At 41.6% G+C, this 23,454-nt stretch overlaps 1 protein-coding gene across 3 annotated transcripts in view; it reads right to left on the minus strand.

Moving 5' to 3' along the window:
- Positions 1-213: 213 nt before the first annotated feature.
- hlcs (holocarboxylase synthetase (biotin-(proprionyl-CoA-carboxylase (ATP-hydrolysing)) ligase)) overlaps positions 214-23,454 on the minus strand; it is a 113,633-nt gene continuing 90,392 nt past the window's right edge. For 2 of the 3 annotated variants that reach the window (XM_049591498.1, XM_049591496.1), the window contains 5 exons: positions 21,508-21,575; positions 21,173-21,333; positions 20,768-20,882; positions 13,893-14,106; positions 10,655-11,010 (listed from right to left, as the gene is read on the minus strand). In XM_049591498.1, the coding sequence (XP_049447455.1) occupies positions 10,839-11,010; positions 13,893-14,106; positions 20,768-20,882; positions 21,173-21,333; positions 21,508-21,575 (730 nt within the window). In that variant the 3' untranslated portion in view covers positions 10,655-10,838. Of the gene's footprint in view, positions 2,751-10,654; positions 11,011-13,892; positions 14,107-20,767; positions 20,883-21,172; positions 21,334-21,507; positions 21,576-23,454 lie in introns of those variants that run through there. The other variant, XM_049591497.1, reaches the window with a different exon arrangement.

Here is a 23,454-nt window from a genome sequence, read left to right on the forward strand (position 1 = left end):
CTTACTTTGTGTGATTATTTCTTCTCAAGGTATTACCATCTGAAAAATAATACTATTCTACACTTCTTGTGAGGACTCTCTCTCTCTCTCTCTCTCTCTCTCTCTCTCACACACACACACACACACACAAGTGAGCAGTGTGCTACCATGCAACATGCTGGCCTAACCATTCAAAGCAATTCAATGTCTTGCACTAGGACATTTAGACACAGGACAGTAAGAGGCAGGCTCAAACCACCAACTCTGTTTTTAGTAGATGACCCATTTTGACTACTGAGCCACAGCCACCAAATATAATACACTGAATTAGCTTTGAGGGGCTGTTTACAGGCTGTGAGATCACCAGGGTTGGGGTAGGTTTGCATCCTGTCTTGTTGCTAGCGAGTGAAGACAAAGGTTGTATCCAAAAACATTCAGTCAATATTCCCTACTTACAAATGAGGAACTTCAATATATACTATAATGAGCCAATTGGCAAACACCCCCACTTTTGAACCACTGACTTTATAAATAATAGACGTAGGTACCATAATGTTACCCCTCATTTGTGGACTCCTGCTTTGAAGCCTCAAGTTCAGCATTTCAGCCATCGGCATCTTTTTTTGGAGCCAGAGGTGGCCATATTTGGGCAAGAGGGTGGAGCTGTGGAGGAATGGGTGGTGGATCTGACTGAGAAGCCCAAGACACCATCGGCAGCGAGCATGTCACTCAAAGTGAGCCCTGGAGTTTACTGCTCGTTTGGGCGCTACTCAGATCATTTTCACTACACTATTATGTCATTGCTGTCGCACAGTTAAAACATGCCATATCAACGTTGGCTGGTGGACCATCGATAACAAATACTGACATGTATATTTGTGATAAATACGATATTATACCGAGCACATTTTCCCCAAATTGATATATAATATTCTAAAGTACTACAACCTGTGCAACCTGTCCTACTAATGTAAGTAATTTTCCGTTGACTAGAAGTTTGTTTTACCAGTTAGTCATGTAAGAACTTGTGCATTTAACATTATGTACTAAGCCATTACAGTACTCATCACTATCTAGACACCCAGCAAATTATCTAGCATTTGCCCTCTTCTGTACAGTAATATTAAGCACTAGAGAAATATTAAATGACCCTTTGTTAAGCCCCACCCATTTGTGATGATCTGTCAAGCTATCGGAGCAAGCATGGAGCCCATACTGTCACTAACTGCACTCTCTGAAGAAATTTAATCATAGTTTTGGAAAAATGAAAAAGCAATTTAAGAGGGAAGCAGACAGAGAGGTCTACAAAATGTGTTTGGAGGATATATCCAGGATGTGAAACTCACTTAGCAGCAAAAACAGGTTCAAAAGATAAAGATAGTTAGAGGCTAAAGCCAAACTATAGGCTGCAGCTGACAGTGTAAAAGTGAACCACCACATCACTGGCAATCGAGACAGAAGAGAATGAATATAAAGGGAAACTTTGCTGATATTCAACCAGCTGTGTCATCACAGTGTGTGCAGATGAAAGGAGTTTGGCTTACCCCTGTGCTGCTGGAGGGGGCCTGGACGCTGGCAGATAGGTAGGGAGCTCTGGGGGAAGCCAAACACACATCTGAACACACTGTGATGACACACTGCTGGCTGAATACTAGCAAAGTCTTTGTTTCCCTTCGCTGGTTCACAGTAGCATATAATAGTTAGGATGATCCCAGTGTACACTATTATGATGGGCCCTTGTGCCAGATTTGTATTGATGCAGCTACCATATCTTTTAAACCATCGTAATGCTGACATTGGACAACATCAACATACATATCACCAATCATATATGTCATGTCATGTCAGATCAGATCAGATCAGATGAACTTTATTGTCCCACAAGTGAGAAATTTGTCCTGGGCTTGTTCACCCATGCTGCAGCCACAAAAAGCATTCAATTCCATAAGAACATACATACAGACATCTTACAATAACATGACTTCAAATCTGTGTATGAAATTAAGTGGATTTTTAAAATGTTAATAGTTTATAAAGTTTCTGTAACATGAATGTATAACATTTCTATTTATAAGTTATACATTTTTACTGACTTCTCACAAAAGAAAAAAGAAACATTGATGGAGATAGGTTTGCCTTCTTGAGGACATATAAAGCAGATAATAGCATTTGAACGCAAGTTCTTTTGACACATGCATATTTCTGAGGTGGTAAATTGAATCACTTGCAAGGGCCCGTTGTCTCACTGTTACAATAATTATAATGCAAAAGCAACATAGTAAGTTGTACTTTCAGTAGATTGCTAGCTAACCCTACACTTTTCAGGGTTTGATTTTGCTTTTGCAACAGGGAAGTTGCCTCTTCAGGTAACGAGTATCATCAATACACGTGCCACAGGCACAACACTTAGCTCTAAATCCACAAAACCAGCCTGAAAATGAAGAAATCAGAGACAATTGCATGAGTGTCCATGGAGCTCAGCCATGTTGCTACAATATGATTGGTCAGTCTGTGTTCAAGGGACAAAGAGTCATCTGCCAATTTACTTTAATCTCTTTGGGGACTGACAACTACACATTCAATTGACAATTAATTACTGGGATAAGAAACTGGTAAACACACTTTAACATATCATCTCAAGTTAAACATGTACAACAGGTTGCAGTCGAGCTGCTCTCTCTCCTCTTGTCCATCTCTGCGTCTGTCCAATAGAGTGCTTCAGGGATGATGTTCCTCTGTAGGCCAACAAGGAAGTGTTGCACTGATTCCCTCTTCAAAAAAAAAAAAAAACTATGGATTTTTCCATTGGATTTTGGATTATTGCAGAAAATAAGCTCTGTGACAAACAAACGTTTATGAGGCTTGCACATTTTGTTAAGCAAGATAATCTTCAGAAATGAACACCACTTTTATGATTTTTGAAGCGTAAATGTAATCGCCAGAAGTAAAAAGTTAACACTAGGCTATAACCAAACTACACTACAGTCACTTGACCTAACATCACCATCACAACAAGAATAAAGCCATGTTCGACGTAATGACGTTCAGTCGCATTTAGCCACTTTGCTCCACTGGTGCGTGTGTGTTTATGCTGAGTTGCAGGTGGAACCTTAGTAGTCTCAGCCACCAGATTGTGACATGTCGTGTAAAAGCGCTTTGAGTGATTGGAAGACGAGAAAAGTGCTACACAAGTGCAGTCCATTACATTCTACACTACATTCATGTAGTCGACTAAAAAGTGAGTAATGCAAGATTTCTGACACAGCATTTTGTGGATCATGCTGCTTTGATGATATTTACCAAATGCATGTTGAACATTTAAGCACAGATTTTAAGTTGTTATAATAATATCCCTTGAGTTATACTTTTCATTAAAAGGTTGCCACTTAACTCACTAACTTCAAATGTAATAACTTGTCACATTATGCAAAAACACTTTTTTTCCTCTGGTTTTATTACATGATAGGCACGTTATTACGTTATCAGTTTATTATCTGCAGTTATTACATTATGAATTTATGAAAGTTCTTCCCATTTTAATACACAACAGACAAGACATCTCTTATCATCTGCCAGACAGACTACATTTATTTTCTCCACAGGAGAGAGGAAACAGTAGCAAGACAAGAATGTGTCAAATGATGTGTTTAATATGGCAGTACACAACGTGCTGTGTTCACTTTCAGGTGGAAGTGTGGGGTGCAACTTTACTAATGGTGAGCTGATGTACTCTGATTTTGTTCTTTATGAGGGAAGTAATTGTGGAAGAGAGAGAGAGAGAGCCTGCTTTAATGCGCTTCTTTAACACTTTTTCCTCTTGATTTTTTCATGTCTCTCGTACAGTTTGGACCTGGCCAGCATTTTTCTCATTGCAGAATATTCTGAATTATTGCAGTACCATCCTAATATATTGGTACTTAACTTCCCTAATTTTTAGGCTGCTTCATTCAAGTTGGTTCTTCCTCCAACACTTGAGGCCCATACATCAAATCATCATATAATAGACAATAACATATGAAATGGACTTCATCTTAGGTCTTACCTAAATTACATAGGAGTCTTTTCTGCTCAGGCAGACCAGTGAACCTGCCTGTTTCTAAAGCTAATGGCGATATACCTGAACACAACTGTGCACACAAACATACCCCTTTTCCACCAAATTAGCTAGGGTTCTTGAACTGGTTCCGTTCAGAACTCTTGGAACCTTGGTGCTATCCAGTGAACCAGCCGGCATTTCCACCAGTTTGGCACAGATCCACTGCAATCAAGAATCAGGAGAGCATTGTAAAATGCACAGTGGATAACAAAATTGTGGATAACATTGATTACCTTACAAACCTTTCTTCTGTTATTACAGGTATTCTTTTTAGCCCAAAAACAAGCATGAACCATCTATTACTGAGACCAGCACGCTTCTTTTTTCCACTTATGATCTCTCACTTGACTTTTCCATCCAACATCAACAGACCATCTTCTCTTACACATCAGGAACAATTTGTACTGAGCATCATGAATATTACATTGTAACCTTTGAAAAACAAAAACAAACAAACAACAAAAGATCATTCAAATAAAGATTTCACCTCATTAATCCAGGACTGTAGAGCCAATGAATGGTCCACTGTTCAGGCATATTCACCACTGTTCAAAAGTCCAATAATCTCACATTTATGTGTGTGATGTTTGGAGACTGTCTTCCCATACTGTATCACTACTGATGGCCAACATTGTGGAAAGCTTATAAACTTCCAGAAATTATCAAATTGCTCTGAAATGAGTCTTTACCTGATCACAGAACCCCAAAATTCCACAAGTATTATCTGAAATAGGATGCACACAAAATTTATACAGTTGCGTGTGACATGATCCTACCATTGGTCTTTATTTTGAGCACCAAGCCATTAAGTATATCCTTTTTTTCATGCTCCGCAAGTGAAATCATCATCAGCATAAAGTAGTAATCATCTACTTAATAACCAGTTTACAAGATTTTAACTGAAAAACTATATCATGAACAAAAACATAGACAGTGTTGGCTGTTGCTTGCCTCCCACAAAACTGTTGGAGATACCATCCTGTTCTAATTCAAGAGATTTTCTGCTCATCTACTTACAAACCTATCTTCAAGATAATATACAAGTCTGGGATTTAGGAGCGCCTCTAGTTGGTGGCACCGACCTGGCTCATCTCTGAATCTATATTCCCCTGTAGTGACCTGTGGATCTGCTTGTATAAAATCTTGGTTAAATAATTGGGGAAAAGATGCAGGGATGGTTTTAGATGAAAACACACGGTTAAACATCTGTGAAAGAACACATTTCTCATTTAAAAGTAACAAAATCATGGAAACAAATTTTAAGTTTATCCATAAATTCTATTTCACTCCTATAAAGATGCATAACATTTCCAAAGATAACTCACCAAAACGTAAGATTTATGCATCTGTTTTGGAAACGCAATCTGCTGACAAATGTTTGGAAATCGATACATTCCTTTATTAAATCAGTTTTGGAAATTGAATTTGAATTCAACCTATGTCTCTACTTAATAAATGATATGCCTTTTTTTCATTTAGATTAAAAAAATGCAGAGTATGAATTACTGTAACATATTTTGCAACGCAATGCATAGTTCTTTGGAAAAATGAATCTCCTCCAAAATATCACAATTTTTACCTTTGGAGAGACTAACTCTAGAAAACTATGACTATAGTAATAATTTTCAGGACCTTTGGTTCCAATTATTTTCTTGCTTGGGAAACCTCAAGAGGTGATCATTAATAAACCTGGACAATTTCTGGCTGTGACACCAGGAATTAAGAACATATAATGATCCCATTACTTAGAATTTTGTTGCTGCTTTTGTATGCATATGTATAGTATGTATATGTGAATGTGTGTCTGTGTATGTGCACATATGTATGTATGTATGTATGTATGTATGTATACAGATACACATTTTATTTTTTGCTCTTGTTTTCTTTTTAATATTTGTTTTGTGTTTGTCAGTTTACTGGGTAGGGATGGGAAGATAAGATGATACTCAGTGTAATTTATGTTCATATGCTCAGCCATTGGTGATTGCTCATTACTGTACACTCTTCTGAAATAAAATGATGAGGAAAGAATTTTTTCTTGGACAAGCAGTCAAGTCCAACTTCAAAAAATAAATAAATAAATAAATAATAAATAAATCCTGGTTCTGTTCACTTTTTAACAGCTGGGGGTGTGTAACTGGAAAAATGTAGGTTTCAATCTTTATTAGGGTTTCTGCCCCTGAACACATTTAGTCACAGACTATTTCCTTAGTGATTTGAGAAATTAAAGGAATCTAATTTTCCTGATTTAATCTTTTTTTTTTCACAAAGTAAAATCTAAACTAACAACAATGCAGCCACAAATTCTATCTTTACGAAGACAGCATGATGATAGCAGACAATGATTTAACCACGTTTATTATTGTCGTTTTAGTCATGTTTACGTGGACTGCATTACATTACATGTAAAACACTGTGTAAGTGTTTTAATGATATCAACACCGTCTCCAAAAGATTTTTTATGGCCCAAGCATTGACCCTGCTGAAATCACTATGTTTATTATTATTATTGTTATTATTATTATTATAATTTTTTGACCAGTTCCCTTGTCAAAAAGCCTATGGGATTTTTCCATTGAATTATTGCAGAAAATAAGCACTGTGGCAAACAAACGTTTATGATTCTGCTATGTTTTGTTCAGCAAGATAATCTTCACAGATGAACACCCCTTTCATCATTATTGAACCCTACATGCAATTGGCAGATTTAAAAAGCTAAAGTAAAAAATGTACTACACTATGACCTAACATCACCACTTTAACAAGACTATAAAGCCGTGTTTGGCATGGCTCGGCATGATGACGTCCTGTGGTTTCATTTAGCCACTTGTTGGCAACCGTGTTTTTTAAAATACGTACAGGCTTCAAAGTTCATAGTGGTGTGTTTACAGACGTATTCTACATTGGATAACAAAATCCAAGGGTCTCTTACACTTATATTAACCACAGACCTTATTTCAGACATCTAACCAAAAACCCACTGACTTTGAGACGAGGGGACCGGAAGTGGTAAAATGCTAACTCATGTCTGGCTTTTAGGACTCATTCCTGGCAGAGTCTATTACGACCTAAGCACTGACCAGAGGTGGTCACAAAAGCCCTACTGAAATTGAAGGAATTATTGTTCTTCTTTGAAATTAATCACATTTTTGAGGACCAAAAGGTGCTCATGAAACTTTGCACACAAATCAGAACTAGTAAACAATTCAGTACCTTCTGAGTCTCAGCTCAAATGTGACAAAATGGCTCACTAGCACCCCCTACATTTCAATGAAGTAGGGCCTGTGGTACGTTTCAACTGTACGAAAATTGGATGGCTTATGTAACATCCCAAGACATATGAAGAATTCTCTTGGAGCCGTACCCTAAACTCAACAGGAAGTCCGCCATTTTGAGTTTATTGTGCAATTTTTGTGCATTTTTGGATATTTACAGGGGTCATACCTTGACAAACTCCACCTAGAGATTTAATCCGATCGATTTCAAACTTTGTCTGTACTAGAGTCATTATTGAGTTATAATCATAGTGCTACCTATTGACAACAGGGAATCACAGTCCAGACTGCAATGATGACTGCTAAATGACCTTTTCATTCTTCCCACCAGTTACTACTGTGTCTTTTTTGACTTTGCCCCCCCCCCCCAAGTCAGGATTTTGCACACCACTGTGATCAGGGCCCTATTTCAGAGAGCAGGCTCAACAAAATCTTAGCGTAATCCCGACTGAGCCTGAGCTGGGAAACTGAGTTTTCGGTTCCAGAACAGCTGATCAGAATCAGTTCAATCAACTCTGAGTATGTTCAGCCCGAGGGAAGCGCATTTACGGCGAGCACCAAAAGACATCATCAGTAGAGTGCAGATAACGTGATTTCTGGCAGAAAGCAGAAAGCCACTTATTTCTTCCCAACTGATTCAGAGATTTTAATGACGGTGAATTAAGACATGAAAAAAAATCTAATACGGCAGCTGCAGCTAAACAGCGTGATGAACTGTCAAATTGATTTCTGTTCGCATGCTGTCTTGCGGGCCTGCACGGCGGAGTGATACTGGCCAGAAAATAGTCCCAACTGATAGCAAGGTCTGACGTAATGCGGGGATGTTTTAAAATTATTGAAATAGTCTAACAAAACACATGCATACTTTTTTGTAGCTTAAAACCTTTCGGTTACGTGTCCCCTTTATATCTTCAAAACTACTTTTTCTCCGGTAAGCTATGGGCCATTTCTCAGAGCAGGAGGCTCGTTGAGAGTAGTGACACCGTCACATCAGAGCTACAGATGGTCAGCGTTTCACACAACTTCATGTCCAAAAACCTGAACTATCACTTTAATGTGACTAATATACAGAGAATAAAGAAACATTTTTTATATCTTAACAGTGTTCATTTTAATACGATTTGCTATATCCTCTTATTCAATTGTAATTTGAAGGAGCCCAAACACACTCGGCAGAAACACAACAAAACATTGTACAGACTGGTTAAAGTTTTGCTTATACTTTCATCATTCTTGCAATATTAGGCTGAGGTTAATTTAATTGCTAAATTGCTGTGAAATTAGGGCTGGGTGGTATGACAAAATTTTCATATCACGTTTTTTTTTTTTGTTTTTTTTTAAAATCATATCGGTTTCACGGTATTTGACGGAATTTGCTCGGGTTCGGGCCTATTCAAGTGCTGGAATTTGTTGTTTACGTGACAATGCCTGAACGCAACACAGGCTCCGCTTCATTAGTGCCACGCTCAGTTATAATTGTCTCAGACTGGGGTCGGCTTCGGTCAGGAAAACGCAGCCCGAGCCGCACTCTAGTGTGCTCACCTGTGTGTGACTAGCACACACAGGTGTGGTGCGCTGCTGCTAGTTGCATATAGGGGAAACGATGCTCTTTTTGGTACGAGTTCTTCTGGGTCATTGTGTTCTTCTTCAGCAATGTGTACATTTGCTTCGCTTTCAGGACTCTCTCCGGCAGCCATTCTTGCCTCTAAACTTTTCTCTATGATCTCATTCTCGCCGGCTCTAGCACGCCTGTGGTGTGCAGCAGTGAAAAGGATCCCCGCTGAAACACTTTCCCGCCGCACATGTTCCGGACATTGTTTGGGCTATTCAACGATATTGCGGTATATGAAAAATTCATCTCATAACAAAAATAAATACCGGTTTTCGGTACGAACCAGTATACCGCACAGCCCTATGTGAAATGACTTCTGATTCATGTAATCTCCTTTATTTCTCAGATGGAGCTATTATGGGATGTTTAGTCCCATAAAGCCAATTACACCGCGGAATATTCATGGATCATAACATAATGTATCCACATAGATTAATTTCTGATTAATACTGACAAACCTGTAGTTCTGCTGAATTCCTCTTTTTTTAAAGATTATTTCTTGGGCTTTTGTTGCTTTTAATGGCAAAACAGCATAGCGTTAAGGGGGAGAGAGGGAACAACACGCGCAGGAGGCTACAGGCTTGGTTTGAACCCCCAGACGTTGCATCAAGGATTGAGCGTCAGATCACGGGGCGTCTGCTCCTTCCACTAAGCCGCCAATGCCCTGTGAAAATTATTTTGATAATACTTTCTCATTTATGTCCAGGGAAAACCACAAAAACGGGCAAAAGTCTTTTCAGAGCCAGAGTCACTTTTCTCATGGCCAGACAAACCACTGCCTCGCTGATGTGTTCAGTGTCTCTGTTGTTACAAAGAAAACTGCCGCTGCCAAAGAATCAAAGGGCAATGCATAAAATTTGCTCCGATGATAATGCAAATCTACGATGTGTAATATTTGATTAATGTGGTTGTAAAAGATTGTTAGATAAATGATAGAATGTGAGGTGAAATTGTATCTTTCATATAGACACTCCTCCTGGGAGACATCCAAACTGGGTCTAATCACCTTCTCCTTACGCAACAGCCTCTGAATAAACTGTGCCCCAACATCCACGACTTAATTCACAAAAGGACACGCCACGCTTCTCCTACCTGCTACATGCTTAGCCTCAGGCTTAGATGAAGCAAACCTGCAAGACAGCAGGTTTGCTTCATGGAGTATATGTTGCTATAGTGACTGACTCAGGGTTTCACTGAACTGGCTTTATGAAATGGAAAACTCAGAGTTCCTCATCTCAGGCTCAACATACTCAGAGTTTTCATTAATCCTGCTTTCTGAAATAGGGCCCAGGTCATTGAACAGAACCTGGTTAGTTTAAAGACATGAAGCAGCAAATTTCTGTAAAAGAAGACACAGAAACATTCTGTGTCTTCTTTTACAGAAATTCGCAACAGCAGAAGCTGCAATAACCTCTGTCCTTATGCAAGAGAGAAATCAGATTAGCTGTTTAAATAAGGGGTACAAGATTTATTGCTTTTGTTAAGGTAGTACAGGTTGTTAGATAATGGTTTGAACTGGTGGTCCCAAATCAGCAGGTCATAATCAAACTGCTGTTTGTGCTAGTGACCCATAACAGATACCACTTTTTGTAGCTGCCTGCCTTTAAACCCAGTTACCATCACTGAATGTCATCCTACAAATGACCCCAACTTGTTCAAATGTGTGTTAAATTAACATAGGGAGAGTACTCCTACTGTTAACCAGGAACGAATTTAATTATGTATTTATCAATTAGAAAACATATTATTCTATCTTTTTATTATACTTACATACATTTATATAGTTACACAGATACATTTTCTGCCAGACTAAATAACTCCGCATTTGGTTAAATCAGGGTTAGGGGAATGATTCTCTACTTTGCTGAATTTGGTCCTAATGCTGCTTGATGACCACCAGGTTCTTCAGCATGTCAAAAGAGTTCCCATCAGGCTCCACTGACACCACGCCCTGCTCCTTGTTGTGCACTTTGAGGAAACCGTTTTGGTCCAGACCCACAACCTCAGCCTCCAGTCCATCCTCGCTCCAGAGATGCACCCGAGTCCCGCTGAGGTTAGAGCACATAGAGACACCGTCAAAATTCTGCTTTAAGGTGTTATTATAGGGCAAGAGACTGACGGTGCCGTTGTATAGTCAATATTAGAATTACTATGTCATGTTTGTATTCCTCCGCAGACCAGTTAATTTGCTGTTACAGTTCACATCCACGTCTGAGAAAACGGATGCTTCACACACATCTTACCCCCAACTGCACGGATGATCTATACAATCAAGATTAGTGAGGCACTCAAGATTTGTGTCACCAATTCAGTATCTGACTAAATGTCTCCCCCTCTGTTCCTGAGGTATGACATTGAATAATTTTAATTAATTTAATTTTTTTAATTTTATATACTTTATTAATCCCTGAGGGGAAATTCAATTTTTCACTGTTTGTCAATTACACACAGGTCTGAACAACACATGCACAAACGGGACCTATACATGCACTAAGTGGAAAGATGTCAGAGTGGGCTGCCCATGACAGGTGCTCCGAGCAGCTGGGGGGTTCGGTGCCTTGCTCAGGGGCACCTCGGCAGTGACCAGGAGGTGAACTGGCACCTCTCCAGCTACCAGTCCACGCTCCATATTTTGGTCCGGATGGGGACTTGAACAGGCGACCCTCCAGTTCCCAACCCGGGGGAGCTACTGCCGCCCCCCAAATAATGGCCAGAAAAGTGTTTTTGCATAACATTAGAATGTCACAGTGAAGCTGACCTTTGACCGTTTGGATATAAAATGTCAATACTTCATCATAATATTCTATTACACACTTGTTTATGTTTTGTCTTAATTAGCGCATATATTCTTGATTTATGGCCAAAAACATGTTTTGTGAGGTCACACTGACCCTGGCCTTTGACCTTTAACCACCACATTCTACGGAGTTTTTTCTTCAGACCAAGTAGATGTTTGTGTCAAATATGAAGAAATTTCCTTACGTTGTTCTTGGGATATCACATTCACAAGAATAAGACAGATGCATGGTCACATTGACCTTGATCTTTGACCACCAAAATCTAATCAGTCCATTGTTGAGTCCAAGTGAACCTTTGTGCCAAATTTGAAAGAAATTCCCTCTAGTCAGTCTTGAGATATCATGTCACGAAAATGCCACAGACAAGGTCAAAGTGATCTTAAGCTTTGATGTTTGTGCCAAAATTAAAGAACACCAAGGTGCTCTATAGATGTTGCATTCCAGAGAAAGAGATAGATGCAAGGTAATGGTGACCTTGACCTTTAAACCCTTAAAGCTGCAGTAGGTAGAAAGCCTGAAAACAGTTGATTTTTGAGTCTCATCTGAGTTAGGTTTTGTTCGTCCCTCCTACCAGACGAGCACGCGAGTATTTTATCCTACTTGGTTCTATTTCTCCCTCTCTGGGAGCCTCGGCTCTCCCTCACCGTGCTGCAGCCCTCCCCATCCCTCCCTCGTGGCCCCGCACATACTCCCAAGCCTCAGCTCTCCCTCACCACGCAGCCGCCCGCCCCATCCCTCCCTCGCAGCCCCGCACATATACCCCCGAGGCTCGGCTCTCCCTCTCCGCGCAGCAGCCCTCCCCATCCCTCCCTTGCGGACCCGCACATACTCCCGAGCCTCGGCTCTCCCTCACCGCGCAGCAGCCCACCCCGCACATACCCCCGAGGCTCGGCTCTCCCTCTCCGCGGAGAGCCCTCGGCTCCGCTCCCACGGCCGACCCTCGCGCCTTCCGGCCGGGCCTGGCCCCACCTCACCCTTCCCCTCCCTCCGAGGGGAATCGAGTTCCGTCTTCCTTTTTTTGGGTTGTTTAGCCGTGTAGGCAGTTGTAGCCAATGCTGGAATAGCTATTTTACCTGGTGCACTGTTCGCCATTGCCGCATGCTCTCCCCTTCTGCCGGCGGCACAGGAACGCTCATATGCAGTAGAACAGCCAATAGGAATGCAGTGGTCTGAGCTGACCTTTGATTGGTTGATGCACATTGGCACGTTACTGATTCTTTAGAGGCTGAACACAGAGCCATGGTGAGGTGCAGAAACCTATTGTTTGTCTCAGACCACTTGATTTACATTATGCTTACAGGATATTATAAAATTTTTACTCAATTATACCAAAATAATGTTGTCTACTGGAGCTTTAACCACCAATATCTAATCAATTTATCCTTATGTCCAAATTGTTTGTGCCAAATTTTTAAGAAATTCCCTCAAAGTTATCTTGAAATACTGTATTCATGAGAATGAGATAGACGAGGTCACAGTGACCTTGACCTTTAATCTTCAACCACTGAAAACAAACTACTTCATTGTTGAGTCCAAGTGGACATTTGTTCCAAATTTGAAGAAACTCCCTAAAGGCACTTTTGAGATATCCCATCAACAAGAATGAGATGGACGTTCCGACAGTATCTAGTGGGTCATTATTAAGGATTAAGAGGGATTACTTTTTATGAGTCAACACATTGTTTTTAAGGAAAATCCAGCATGGTGAATCTTAATACAATATTAGTTTGCTCTTGGCTTCCTATTATATTTAATTTAGGTTAAATATTTAAAAAGTTTGAGCAACAAAGTACACCTTGCTCAGAAAGGTAAGTGAAATCATGCCCTTTTGATGGTCAGTTTTCCAGTTCACTTGACTAAAAGTCTGTGACAGTGGTTATCTCCAGGTAGGAGGAGAAAGGGTGGGGATGGGGCTCAACAGAGCAACAAAAGGAAAAAGGGCAGACAACTACTGAAAAAGAAAACTAACAAACTTCTTACAAACACTATGTTTTGTCTTTCATGGCCATCATCCCATGTCAGTGTAGATAGGTTCCAACCATGATTCTTCCCCCTAACTGTGACTGGACAAGTGACTGTATATTATTTTGACATGGACGATGCATCTCAATCTCTCTCTCTGCATTGCTCACCTGTGAAGCCATCTCTTGTAGTAGGTGGGCAGGACAGCATCTGGGCCTCCTTGTTGGAAGCTGTTGATAAGGACCTCCAGGCAGCTGACAGTTCGAGCAATGAGCTGGGCACAGCTGAGCGGCTGCAGGTTGCAGTTATGCTGTACATTGTACTGCTGGATCAGGTCATTAATGCACACTGTTGGGTTGCTGTTTGTGACATTGAACCCACAGCCTGTAGGGCACATTAAGATTAAGAAATAATACTACGTTATTCTGTGCAAATAACAAGAGACTATTTCACTGGTTGCTGCTGGATAATGTATAACAAAAGACTGTATTATTTCTATTGGTGACTAATTATATATCCCAGTCCTTAACATTATGAATACAACAGGTGTCATGTGACAGCACACTGAATAACTGACAGCATAACTGTTCCACTAGTGGTGTGCTAGTCAAATCATGGGAAGGAAGGGTTCATATTAATATAGGACTGAACTAGAATTACTGTCTTAGTGGTTGTATGCCTCTGCAAACCAGTTAATTTGCAGTTACAGTTTACATCCATGTCTGAGAAAATGGATGCTTCACACACATCTTACCCCCAACAGCACAGAAGATCTATACAGCTCAGCTCAGTTTCAAGGTGGACACCCAAGGTTAGAGTCACCAATTCAGTATGTGACCAAATGTCTCCCCTTCTGTTCTTGAGTTATGACATTGAATAATGCCCGAAAAGTGTTTTTGCAGACCATTATGATGTCCCAGTGAAGTTGACCTTTGACCTTTCAAATGTATAATGTCATCACTTCATCATCACAACCAGATGCAAAAAATGATTTCATGTCAGGTAGGTTTTCACTTATAAGGAATTTGCTTTGGTTTTTTGGTGCATACATAAAAACATAAAATAAACATATTAAAAGGAACAAAAACAAGGCAAAGCACTGCAACACTATAGAACATAAATATTAGGGCTGTACCCCAATATTCGGATATTCGAATATTCGTTTCTATGGGTAGGTATTCGTTATGAAAATTTGGTATTCGATATTCGGGGGTTTTTTTGTTTGGGTTTTTTTGGGGTTTTTTTTTACATATTTTTTGGTGCTAAATGTAGTCTTTTTGTTGTTGGCAAATGTAGGTTATCAATAAAAATCAAAACTTTTAAATTGCATTGTTAAAAATGTGAAAATATAGTATAGCCTACCAACTGAGCTTGTGCACATGGCATGCTTGAGCAGTTTTACCACTTTATCACTATTCCCTCTAACTTGTAGCTGTTTTTTCATTATCTTTTGAAGTTAATATGAATTATGGAACCGTTTTTGTCAACGTTTGTTTCCCCCGTTTTGTACAATAAATTATTGTTTAAAGTTTCAACAAGTTTCTTTTGGAGTGCGTGACACAAGTGTGTTTTGAAAAAGACCGCCGACTGTCACCTGCTCAACGCATCAGTACCTTCGGATGCAATGACAGTAATAGATTATAGATTAGTAGATTATAATGATAATGTCAAAATACCATTTACAGACCGATTTAACAGACGCTCATTGCTGCCTGACCTGCAGGTCCATTTGCGGGTCCTGTGGGTTATGGGTCGACCTGCGCATCACTACTCAGCTCAGTCTATAAGGCTGTACACAACAGTAAGGCTATAGACATTATATTCTATTCAGGCCGGCAGAACCAGCAGCGCATCGGCTCTACAGTGCACAGCACTGCTGATTAACCATTTTATTGCAGCACAGAGTGTCTGCCAGCAACCAATTACTTGCAGAGGCTTCCTATAACTTGTTTCAGCGGTTCCAATTTAATCACAAGACAAATTAAACAGGATGAGTAGCCAATGTGAAAATCAAAAGAAAGCACAGAATAATGTACTGAAGGAGACTGTTGTGCCATCACATTATTTTGTGGTTTGAGAGCAAAGATCTGGTCGCTGCTGTGCAAAACTCCGCAATACAATTAGGTCCGGAAAAACCCCAGACTCCCCCCCCTTGAATATTCGTGATAAATTTTGCCAAAGGTTAAAAATTGGTATTTGGGACAGCCCTAATAAATATATTAAACAATTATAATAAAAATATGTCAGATACTTTTATAAAGCACTGTAACATAATTAATATGTACAATATCACCATTCCAGAAAAAGCAAATTTTATCCTATAAGACATGCCAACACCAAGGAGGCATACCACTCACCCCCCCCCCCTGGGAAAAGCTGATCACAACCTGGTTCATCTTCTGCCGGTCTACAAACCTCTGGTGCAGAGGGAGCTAGCAACCACCCCACACTGTGAGGAGGTGGTCTGATGAGATCAAGGAGGCCCTGAAGGACTGCTTTGAGACCACTGTGTGGGAGGTACTCAGCGATTCCCATGGGGAGGACATTGACAGTCTGACATCATGTATTACGGACTACATAAACTCCTGTGTGGAAAGCACCATATCCACCTGGACTGTACGCTGCTTCTCCCACACCAAACCCAGAAGCAAAGATTTTTTAACCAAGGAACCAAGGAGGAGCTGAAGGCTGTGCAGAAGGAGCTACGGAGAAACATCAGATGGGGAAAGTAAGGATTTAAAAAGAAGATGGAGGGACAGCTGCAGCAGAGCGATGTCAGCGGAGTCTGGAGAGGTCTGAAAACCATCTCGGGACAAACAACCAGACTCCCATGCCAGAGGCGACCAGAAGTGGGTGAATGATCTGAATCTGTTCTTCAATAGATTTGATCACACTGCCCCTTCCCTGGCCCAGACATCACAGCTGCAACCCCCCCACATCCTCACCTTCACTCCCCACCCCACACTCCTGGCACACTGCTTCAACACCTCCCCCACCCCCGCTCCCCCGGACATCTCACCAGCCCCCACTCCTCCCTCCACCCCCACGCACACAGTCCCCCTGCTCCAGCTTGTTCTTCACTACCTGTCAGGTGAGAGATCAGCTGAGGAGGATTAAGGCCCCGTTTATGCGACAGCAGTTTCTCTAAAACATAAAAGCCTGTCCTTTGCATTTTAAAAAACTTCTGCGTTTATACAGTGGTGGAAAAAAGTTTTCGGACACCCCATGCATTTGTGAAATATTGCATTAAGAATCACTCTTAGGTCTTCAAGTGAAATTTCTTTTAGTGCAGTCACAGCCAAAATACTAAATAAATCCTAAAAAAGCCATTAAAAACTTAAAATTGATTGGTTCCATAAAAATACATAAGAAATTTTGAGTATTGGGTCATTTTGGTACCAGTGATGAAGGTCGTTCTTTTTATTAAAAGACAATTTTTGTTGCCAAGCTTCGTGTCTACATAAAGCCAGCACATTTGAAAGTTCTTCAGACACAAAAATGGCTAAAACAAGGAACCTAACGCAGGAAACACGCCTGAAGATAAAGATTCTCAGCCAGGAAGGGTACAGCTGCCGCCAGATAGCCAGGAAGTGCAGATGCAGTCCTTCAGCAGTTGGATACACTCTGCAGAAATACAGACCAACCAACAGCTTGGAAGACAAACCAAGATCTGGGCGTCCAAGGGTTTCTTCAGCAAGAAATGACCGCATCCTGATCCGCATGTGGAGGCAAAACTGCTGAATGACATCACAGGAGCTTCAGCAGCAGTGGTCAAACCAAACTGGTGTCCAGTGTTCCACCCGCACTGTACGTGGCCGACTTTTAGATCATGGCTTAAGGTCCTACAAAGCTATCAAGAAGCCCCTGATCAATGAGAGACAGAGGTTAGCCTGGCGTCGTTGGGCCCAGGCACACAAGAACTGGACAGCCAGGAATTGGAAGAAGATTTTGTGGTCAGATGAGTCCAGTTTCCAGCTTTATCTTCCTCCTACTAATGTGAGGGTACACAGAAGGCCAGGCGAAGCATTATCTCCAGCATGTACAGTACCTACTGTCAAGCATGGTGGAGGCAGTATCATGGTTTGGGGATGCATGAGTGCTGGTGTTGGTCATCTCACTGTCTGTGATGGCACATTGAACTCTACTCTAACTCTAGTATTGTACCATTCTCGAAACCCACATGCTCCCTTCTGCGCGTGCACTGTTCCGTCGAGGTAAAGACTGGATGTTTCAACAAGATAATGCCCCTTGCCACACATCCAAGGCCAGTAGAACTTGGCTGCAGGAGCACAGTATCCAGGTCTTAGAGTGGCCAGCTCAATCCCTGGACATGAGCCCCATTGAAAATATGTGGTGGATTATCAAAAGGTCTGTTTCAAATCATAAACCAAAGAATTTAGAAGAATTAAAAGCAGTAATTCAAGAAGAATGGGACAAGATTACCCCTCAACAGTGTGAAAGGCTCTTGGGGAACATGCCAGCCAGGATTAGAGCTCTACTACGTGCCAGTGGCAGGACTACTAAATATTATTTTGATGATGTGATGGTTTATTTATTTTTTGTTCAGTTTTGAACACATTCTCTGTTATTTGTTGACTTTGTTACCGACAATGTTGAGAACTGACATATTGAAACTGTCAAGAATTTAGTTTTGTTAGTTTTTCTTGTAAACAATAAACAAAAAAATATAATTTGTATTTGTTTGTATCTGTCTAATGCAGCCACACCTTTTGAAACACAAAAAAGATTTTTCCACAAATATTTCATGATAATATTTGAGATTGTGTAAAATTTTAAGGATGTCCGAAAACTTTTTTCCACCACTGTATGGCGACGATAACGAAAAGATCTCCGTTCACACGGAGCTGCAAAATCTACTGGAAACGCTGTAGCATGCACAGATAACTTTGTCTGGATGGACGACGAGGTGGAGTTGCTACAGTAACAGATATACACTTCACTTCAAATCAACAGGGTGAGCAGCACAAACAGAGCTTGGCATTGTTGTTGTGACAGTCGGCGTGCCTAGTGACTGGAACTGTAATGCACATGTGTGAAAAGTCTCCGTTTTCAGAGGAACTGCATATTGCAAGTTTACATGACAACGGAGACGCTGCCGTTTCCAAAAAGTTGCACTCTGGAACCCGTTTTCAAAACGTTGCGTTTTCATGTACCCAAAACACCGCTGTTGTGTAAACGTTCGGCCAAAACGCAAATAAGTTTATATATATAAACGGGGCCTAAGACAAGGAAGGCTGTGGGTCCAGACGGCATCAGCTCCAGGCTCTTGAAGTCCTGCGCAGACCAGCTGTGCGGGATAGTTGAAACAATCTTCAACCTGAGCCTGAGGCTGGGAAGAGTACCACAGCTGTGGAAGACATCCTGCGTGGTACCTGCGCCCAAGACTCTGCACCCCAAGGACTTCAGCAGCTTCAGACCGGTGGCATGAACATCGCACCTCATTAAGACTCTGGAGCACCTGGTCCTGTCTCGTCTCCGCCCCGCAGTCGGCCCTTCAATGGACCCGCTGCAGTTTGCATACCAGCCTGGCATTGGGGTGGACGCTGCCGCCATCTTCCTCCTGCATAGAGCTCTTTCCCACCTGGAGAAGCCCGGAAGCTCTGTGAGAATCATGTTCTTTGATTTCTCCAGCGCTTTCAACACCATACAGCCTGCACTTCTGAGGGACAAACTGGAGCACATAGGGGTGGCTAATCACCTCACACCTCACAGCCGCAGTATGTCTGGACCCAGGATTGTGTATCGGACTTGGCTGTCTGCAGTACGGGGGTCCCGCAGGGAACGGTGCTGGCGCCATTCCTCTTCACCCTCTACACTGCAGACTTTTCATATGACGCCCCCACCTGTCATCTGCAGAAGCTCTCCGACAACTCTGCCATAGTCGGCCTTATCACAGATGGGGACGACAGGGAGTACAGAGAACTGAACCAGGACTTTGTGGACCGGTGCCTGAGGAACCACCTTCAGATCAACGAGGGGAAAACCAAAGAGCTGATGATGGATTTCCGCAGGCGCAGACTCCTCCCCCCAACACCAGTGAACATCCAGGGAAAGGACATTGAGATGGTGACATCTTATAAGTACCTGGGTGTTCATCTTAACAATAAACTGGACTGGACTAATCACATAACAGCACTGTACAGGAAAGGCCAAAGCAGACTCTACCTGCTGAGGCGGCCCAGGTCTTTTGGAGTGCAGGGGACACTCATCAGCCATCTTTTACGGAGTGGTCTGCTGGGGCAGCAGCATCTTGGCTGCAGATAGGAAGAGACTGGACAAGCTGATCAAGATGGCCAGCTCTGTCCTGGGATGCTCTCTGGACTCTGTGCAGGTGGTGGGAGAAAGGAGGATGACAGCCAAGCTGTCATCTCTGAGGACAAACGACTCCCACCCCCTGCAGGAGGAGATAAAAGCTCTGGAGAGCTCCTTTAGCGATAGACTGATTCACCCAAAGTGTGTGGTTTAGCCAAAAACATGTTTTGTGAGGCCACAGTGACCTGGACCTTTGAACACCAAATTCTAATCAGTTTATTGTTGAGTCCAAGTTGAAGTTTGTGCCAAAATTCTGGAAATTCACTCAAGGCATTCTTGAGATATAGTGTTTACAAGATCATCCTTATTGACAGACTCAAAGTCAAAATGACCTTGACCTTTGACCTGCGACCACCAAAATGACATCATTGCTGTGTCCAAGTTGACAGTTGTGCCAATTTAAAAAAAAAAAACTGAGATATTACATTCACAAGAATGAGACAGACTCAAGGTCAAAGTGACCTTGACCTTTGACGTACAACCACTAAGTTCTGACCAGTTTATTGTTGAGTCCAAAAATTTGTTGTGCCTCATTTGAAGAAATCACTTCAAGGTGTTCTTGAGATATCGTGTCACGAGAAAGGGATGGACAGACGGACAACCCGAAAACATAATGCCTCTAGTCATAGCTATTACCGGTACCCAGGCATAAAAAGGGAAGCGCCAGTGAAAGCCTCCAGTCTCATTACTGTGATAAAGGGGAGGTTATTACCTATGAGCAGATGAAAGGTTGATCCTATCACAGTGGAAGTCACCAGCACTCCCCCAAGCTTCATCAGGCTACTGTAATAGATGTCGTTGGGCCATTTCACCCTCAGGTCTATGTCCTGTTAAAGGTTGAAATATGTTCAAACATCTTCACTCATTAACATAGGACATTTTCATTTAATACAGAAATGCACTGATCTTAAATATGTCATCACTTTATGATACAATATGATATTTTGCTACTAGAGACAACTATATTCATATCTAGGGTGTATTCAGATGTATAGTATGTTGGCAACCACAGAGAATATGTAGATCAATGCAGTCAATATTTTTACACTAAGATATTATCTGCAGATAATATCTTAGTGTTGAGTAAACTTGTATAGAGAGGTGTGTAGGCTGATACCTGGTATCCAGGAAGTGTGCGAACAGCCTCCACCACTGCCAGAGCAGCCAGATGCTGCATGAAGGGAATCCTCTGTCCAAGCCTGGAACTTAGCTCAACCTGGACCATCAGAGAGAACATGGCACAACCCAAAGGGCTGAGCCAGGCATTCCTGCCCCGACCTGCAGAAGCAGCAAACACAGTACACATACAAGGGGAGATACCTCTGACAAGTAGGATGAATTAAATCAAAACAAAAAATTAATGCCAAATTGAAATGTTCCTATGTTCATACAATTGGTGTGTGTGTGAATGCTGTGTGTGCAGGTGTACAGAGTACTGGAGAGAGCACTGACCTCTACCCTGGCTTTGTCGAGAAGCTACCGCTATCAAACCAACATCCTTTGGTAAGTGCAGAGTCAGCCTGAAGGGAGACACGAATGATGAACACAGATATGTTAAAACTTTCTCAAAAGTGCCTTAAAGGGATAGTTCAACATTTTGGCAAATTCGCCTATTGCCGTAATCCCTATAGTCATATGAGTAGGTACATTACCTTTAATTGTCAGTGCATGCTGTTCTGAGATTGGTGGGACAGAGCTGCCCGCTGAAATGGAGGTGAACGGTACAGGTCCCTCTCTCCCTCAAAACTAATCAAATACACCATCAAATGACTCCAAAATGCTCTAGTGGAAAACACATGGCTTGCGCATTTCCCACGCTATGAAATAATAATGTATAATTAAGTAACATTACGACACATGAAGCAAATACTCGGAACTACTTTCTTGAATAAACCACTGGGCGGAGTGACACAGTGTGCAGCTGAGACAGTGCCATTGTTATTGCTTGTAGCCATTTGCGGTATCGTCAGCTGGACACACCAGAAGGTTTGAGGAAAGTTTACAAGTGTTTTTGTAAATCATGGTTTACACATGCATTGTAAAAGGTTGCAGACATGGAGCAAAGTGAAGTTTCACGTTGTTCCAACCAGTAATACGGACAGGATGAAACAATGGCTATCTGTGCTGGACATCGAACCCAACACGCCTGTGGAAATGGTCCGGAAAATGTTTGTGTGTTCCTGCCATTTTTTACCGGAGGACTACACTGAAAGGATGGAGCGCAGAAGCTCAGGAATGGTTCAAACGCTTTTCTTGAAAGACACTGTCATACCATCTGTCGGCATCACTAAACGAGCAGACGTGGTAAGTGATCGTTGTGTATTTTGCTCAGCAATCTCTCTGTTGTAACATTACCTCCATGTTGAGTAACATTAGCCTACAACCCAAGCATGGTAAATAAGGCTAAAATGCAAATGTTGTTGTGGTTATGTTATGGATAAGTGCTTGCCCAGAGCATATAGTGAAGTGACTGGCATTACTTCTCATTGTTGGGAATAAACAGGCGGCTAGGGAACATTTTATGTTGTTGTTCCCTCAGGAGTTGTGGTGATTTATGAGTGTGGAGTTAGCATGTTCTCCCCGTGTTCCGGTGATTATTTTGAGGCGTATTCTATATTTATATTGCACCGGTGTACCTAATAAAGTGGCCAGTAAGCCCCACATTTACACCACCGGCTCTGGGTCTCCCCTCAGCCCCTGGTTGCTTGGCAGCCTCAACCTCTCTGCTTGCTCTCTCTTCTTCCAAAACCTGTAACTCTTCCTCTGTATATTCTGCACTAAACATATGTTGTTTGAAATCACTCCGCCCAGCAAGTACTGTATGTCTGGAATGTAGTTCCGGCTCTGCATTGGCTTCAAAACAACTCTGTCTCGTAATATTACATTATTATTTCATAGCGTGGTGAATGTGTAAGCTACAAGTTGTCCACAAGAGCGTTTTGGAGTCATTTGATGGTGAATTTGATTAGTTTTGAGGGAGAGAGGGACCTGTACCGTTCACCTCCATTTCAGCGGGCAGCTCTGTCCCACCAATCTCAGAACAGCACGCACTGGCAATTAAAGGTAATGTACCTACTCATATGACTATAGGGATTATGGCAATAGGCGAATTTGCCAAAATGTCGAACTATCCCTTTAAAGGGAGTCCTAGTTTGGCCTTATTCCAACTGTTGCCATTACTGACAAAATTCATATGTTTATATAGCCACAAGTGGCAATTCTGCGGTTCAAGCCATTCAAGATGATAAACAGCTTTTTATGAAGATCAAACAGACCCTCACTGATTTATGTCCAAATCTCCATCAGGCCACGCTCCTCTTTGGCTAAGCTGTCTCCCACTATTGGTAGATTGCAGGGGGAGATGAATGACAAGCTTTATTATATAGCCTAAATTTACAC

This window comes from Epinephelus fuscoguttatus, linkage group LG12 (genome assembly GCF_011397635.1).
Source record: "Epinephelus fuscoguttatus linkage group LG12, E.fuscoguttatus.final_Chr_v1".
Taxonomy (NCBI): Eukaryota; Metazoa; Chordata; class Actinopteri; order Perciformes; family Serranidae; genus Epinephelus; species Epinephelus fuscoguttatus.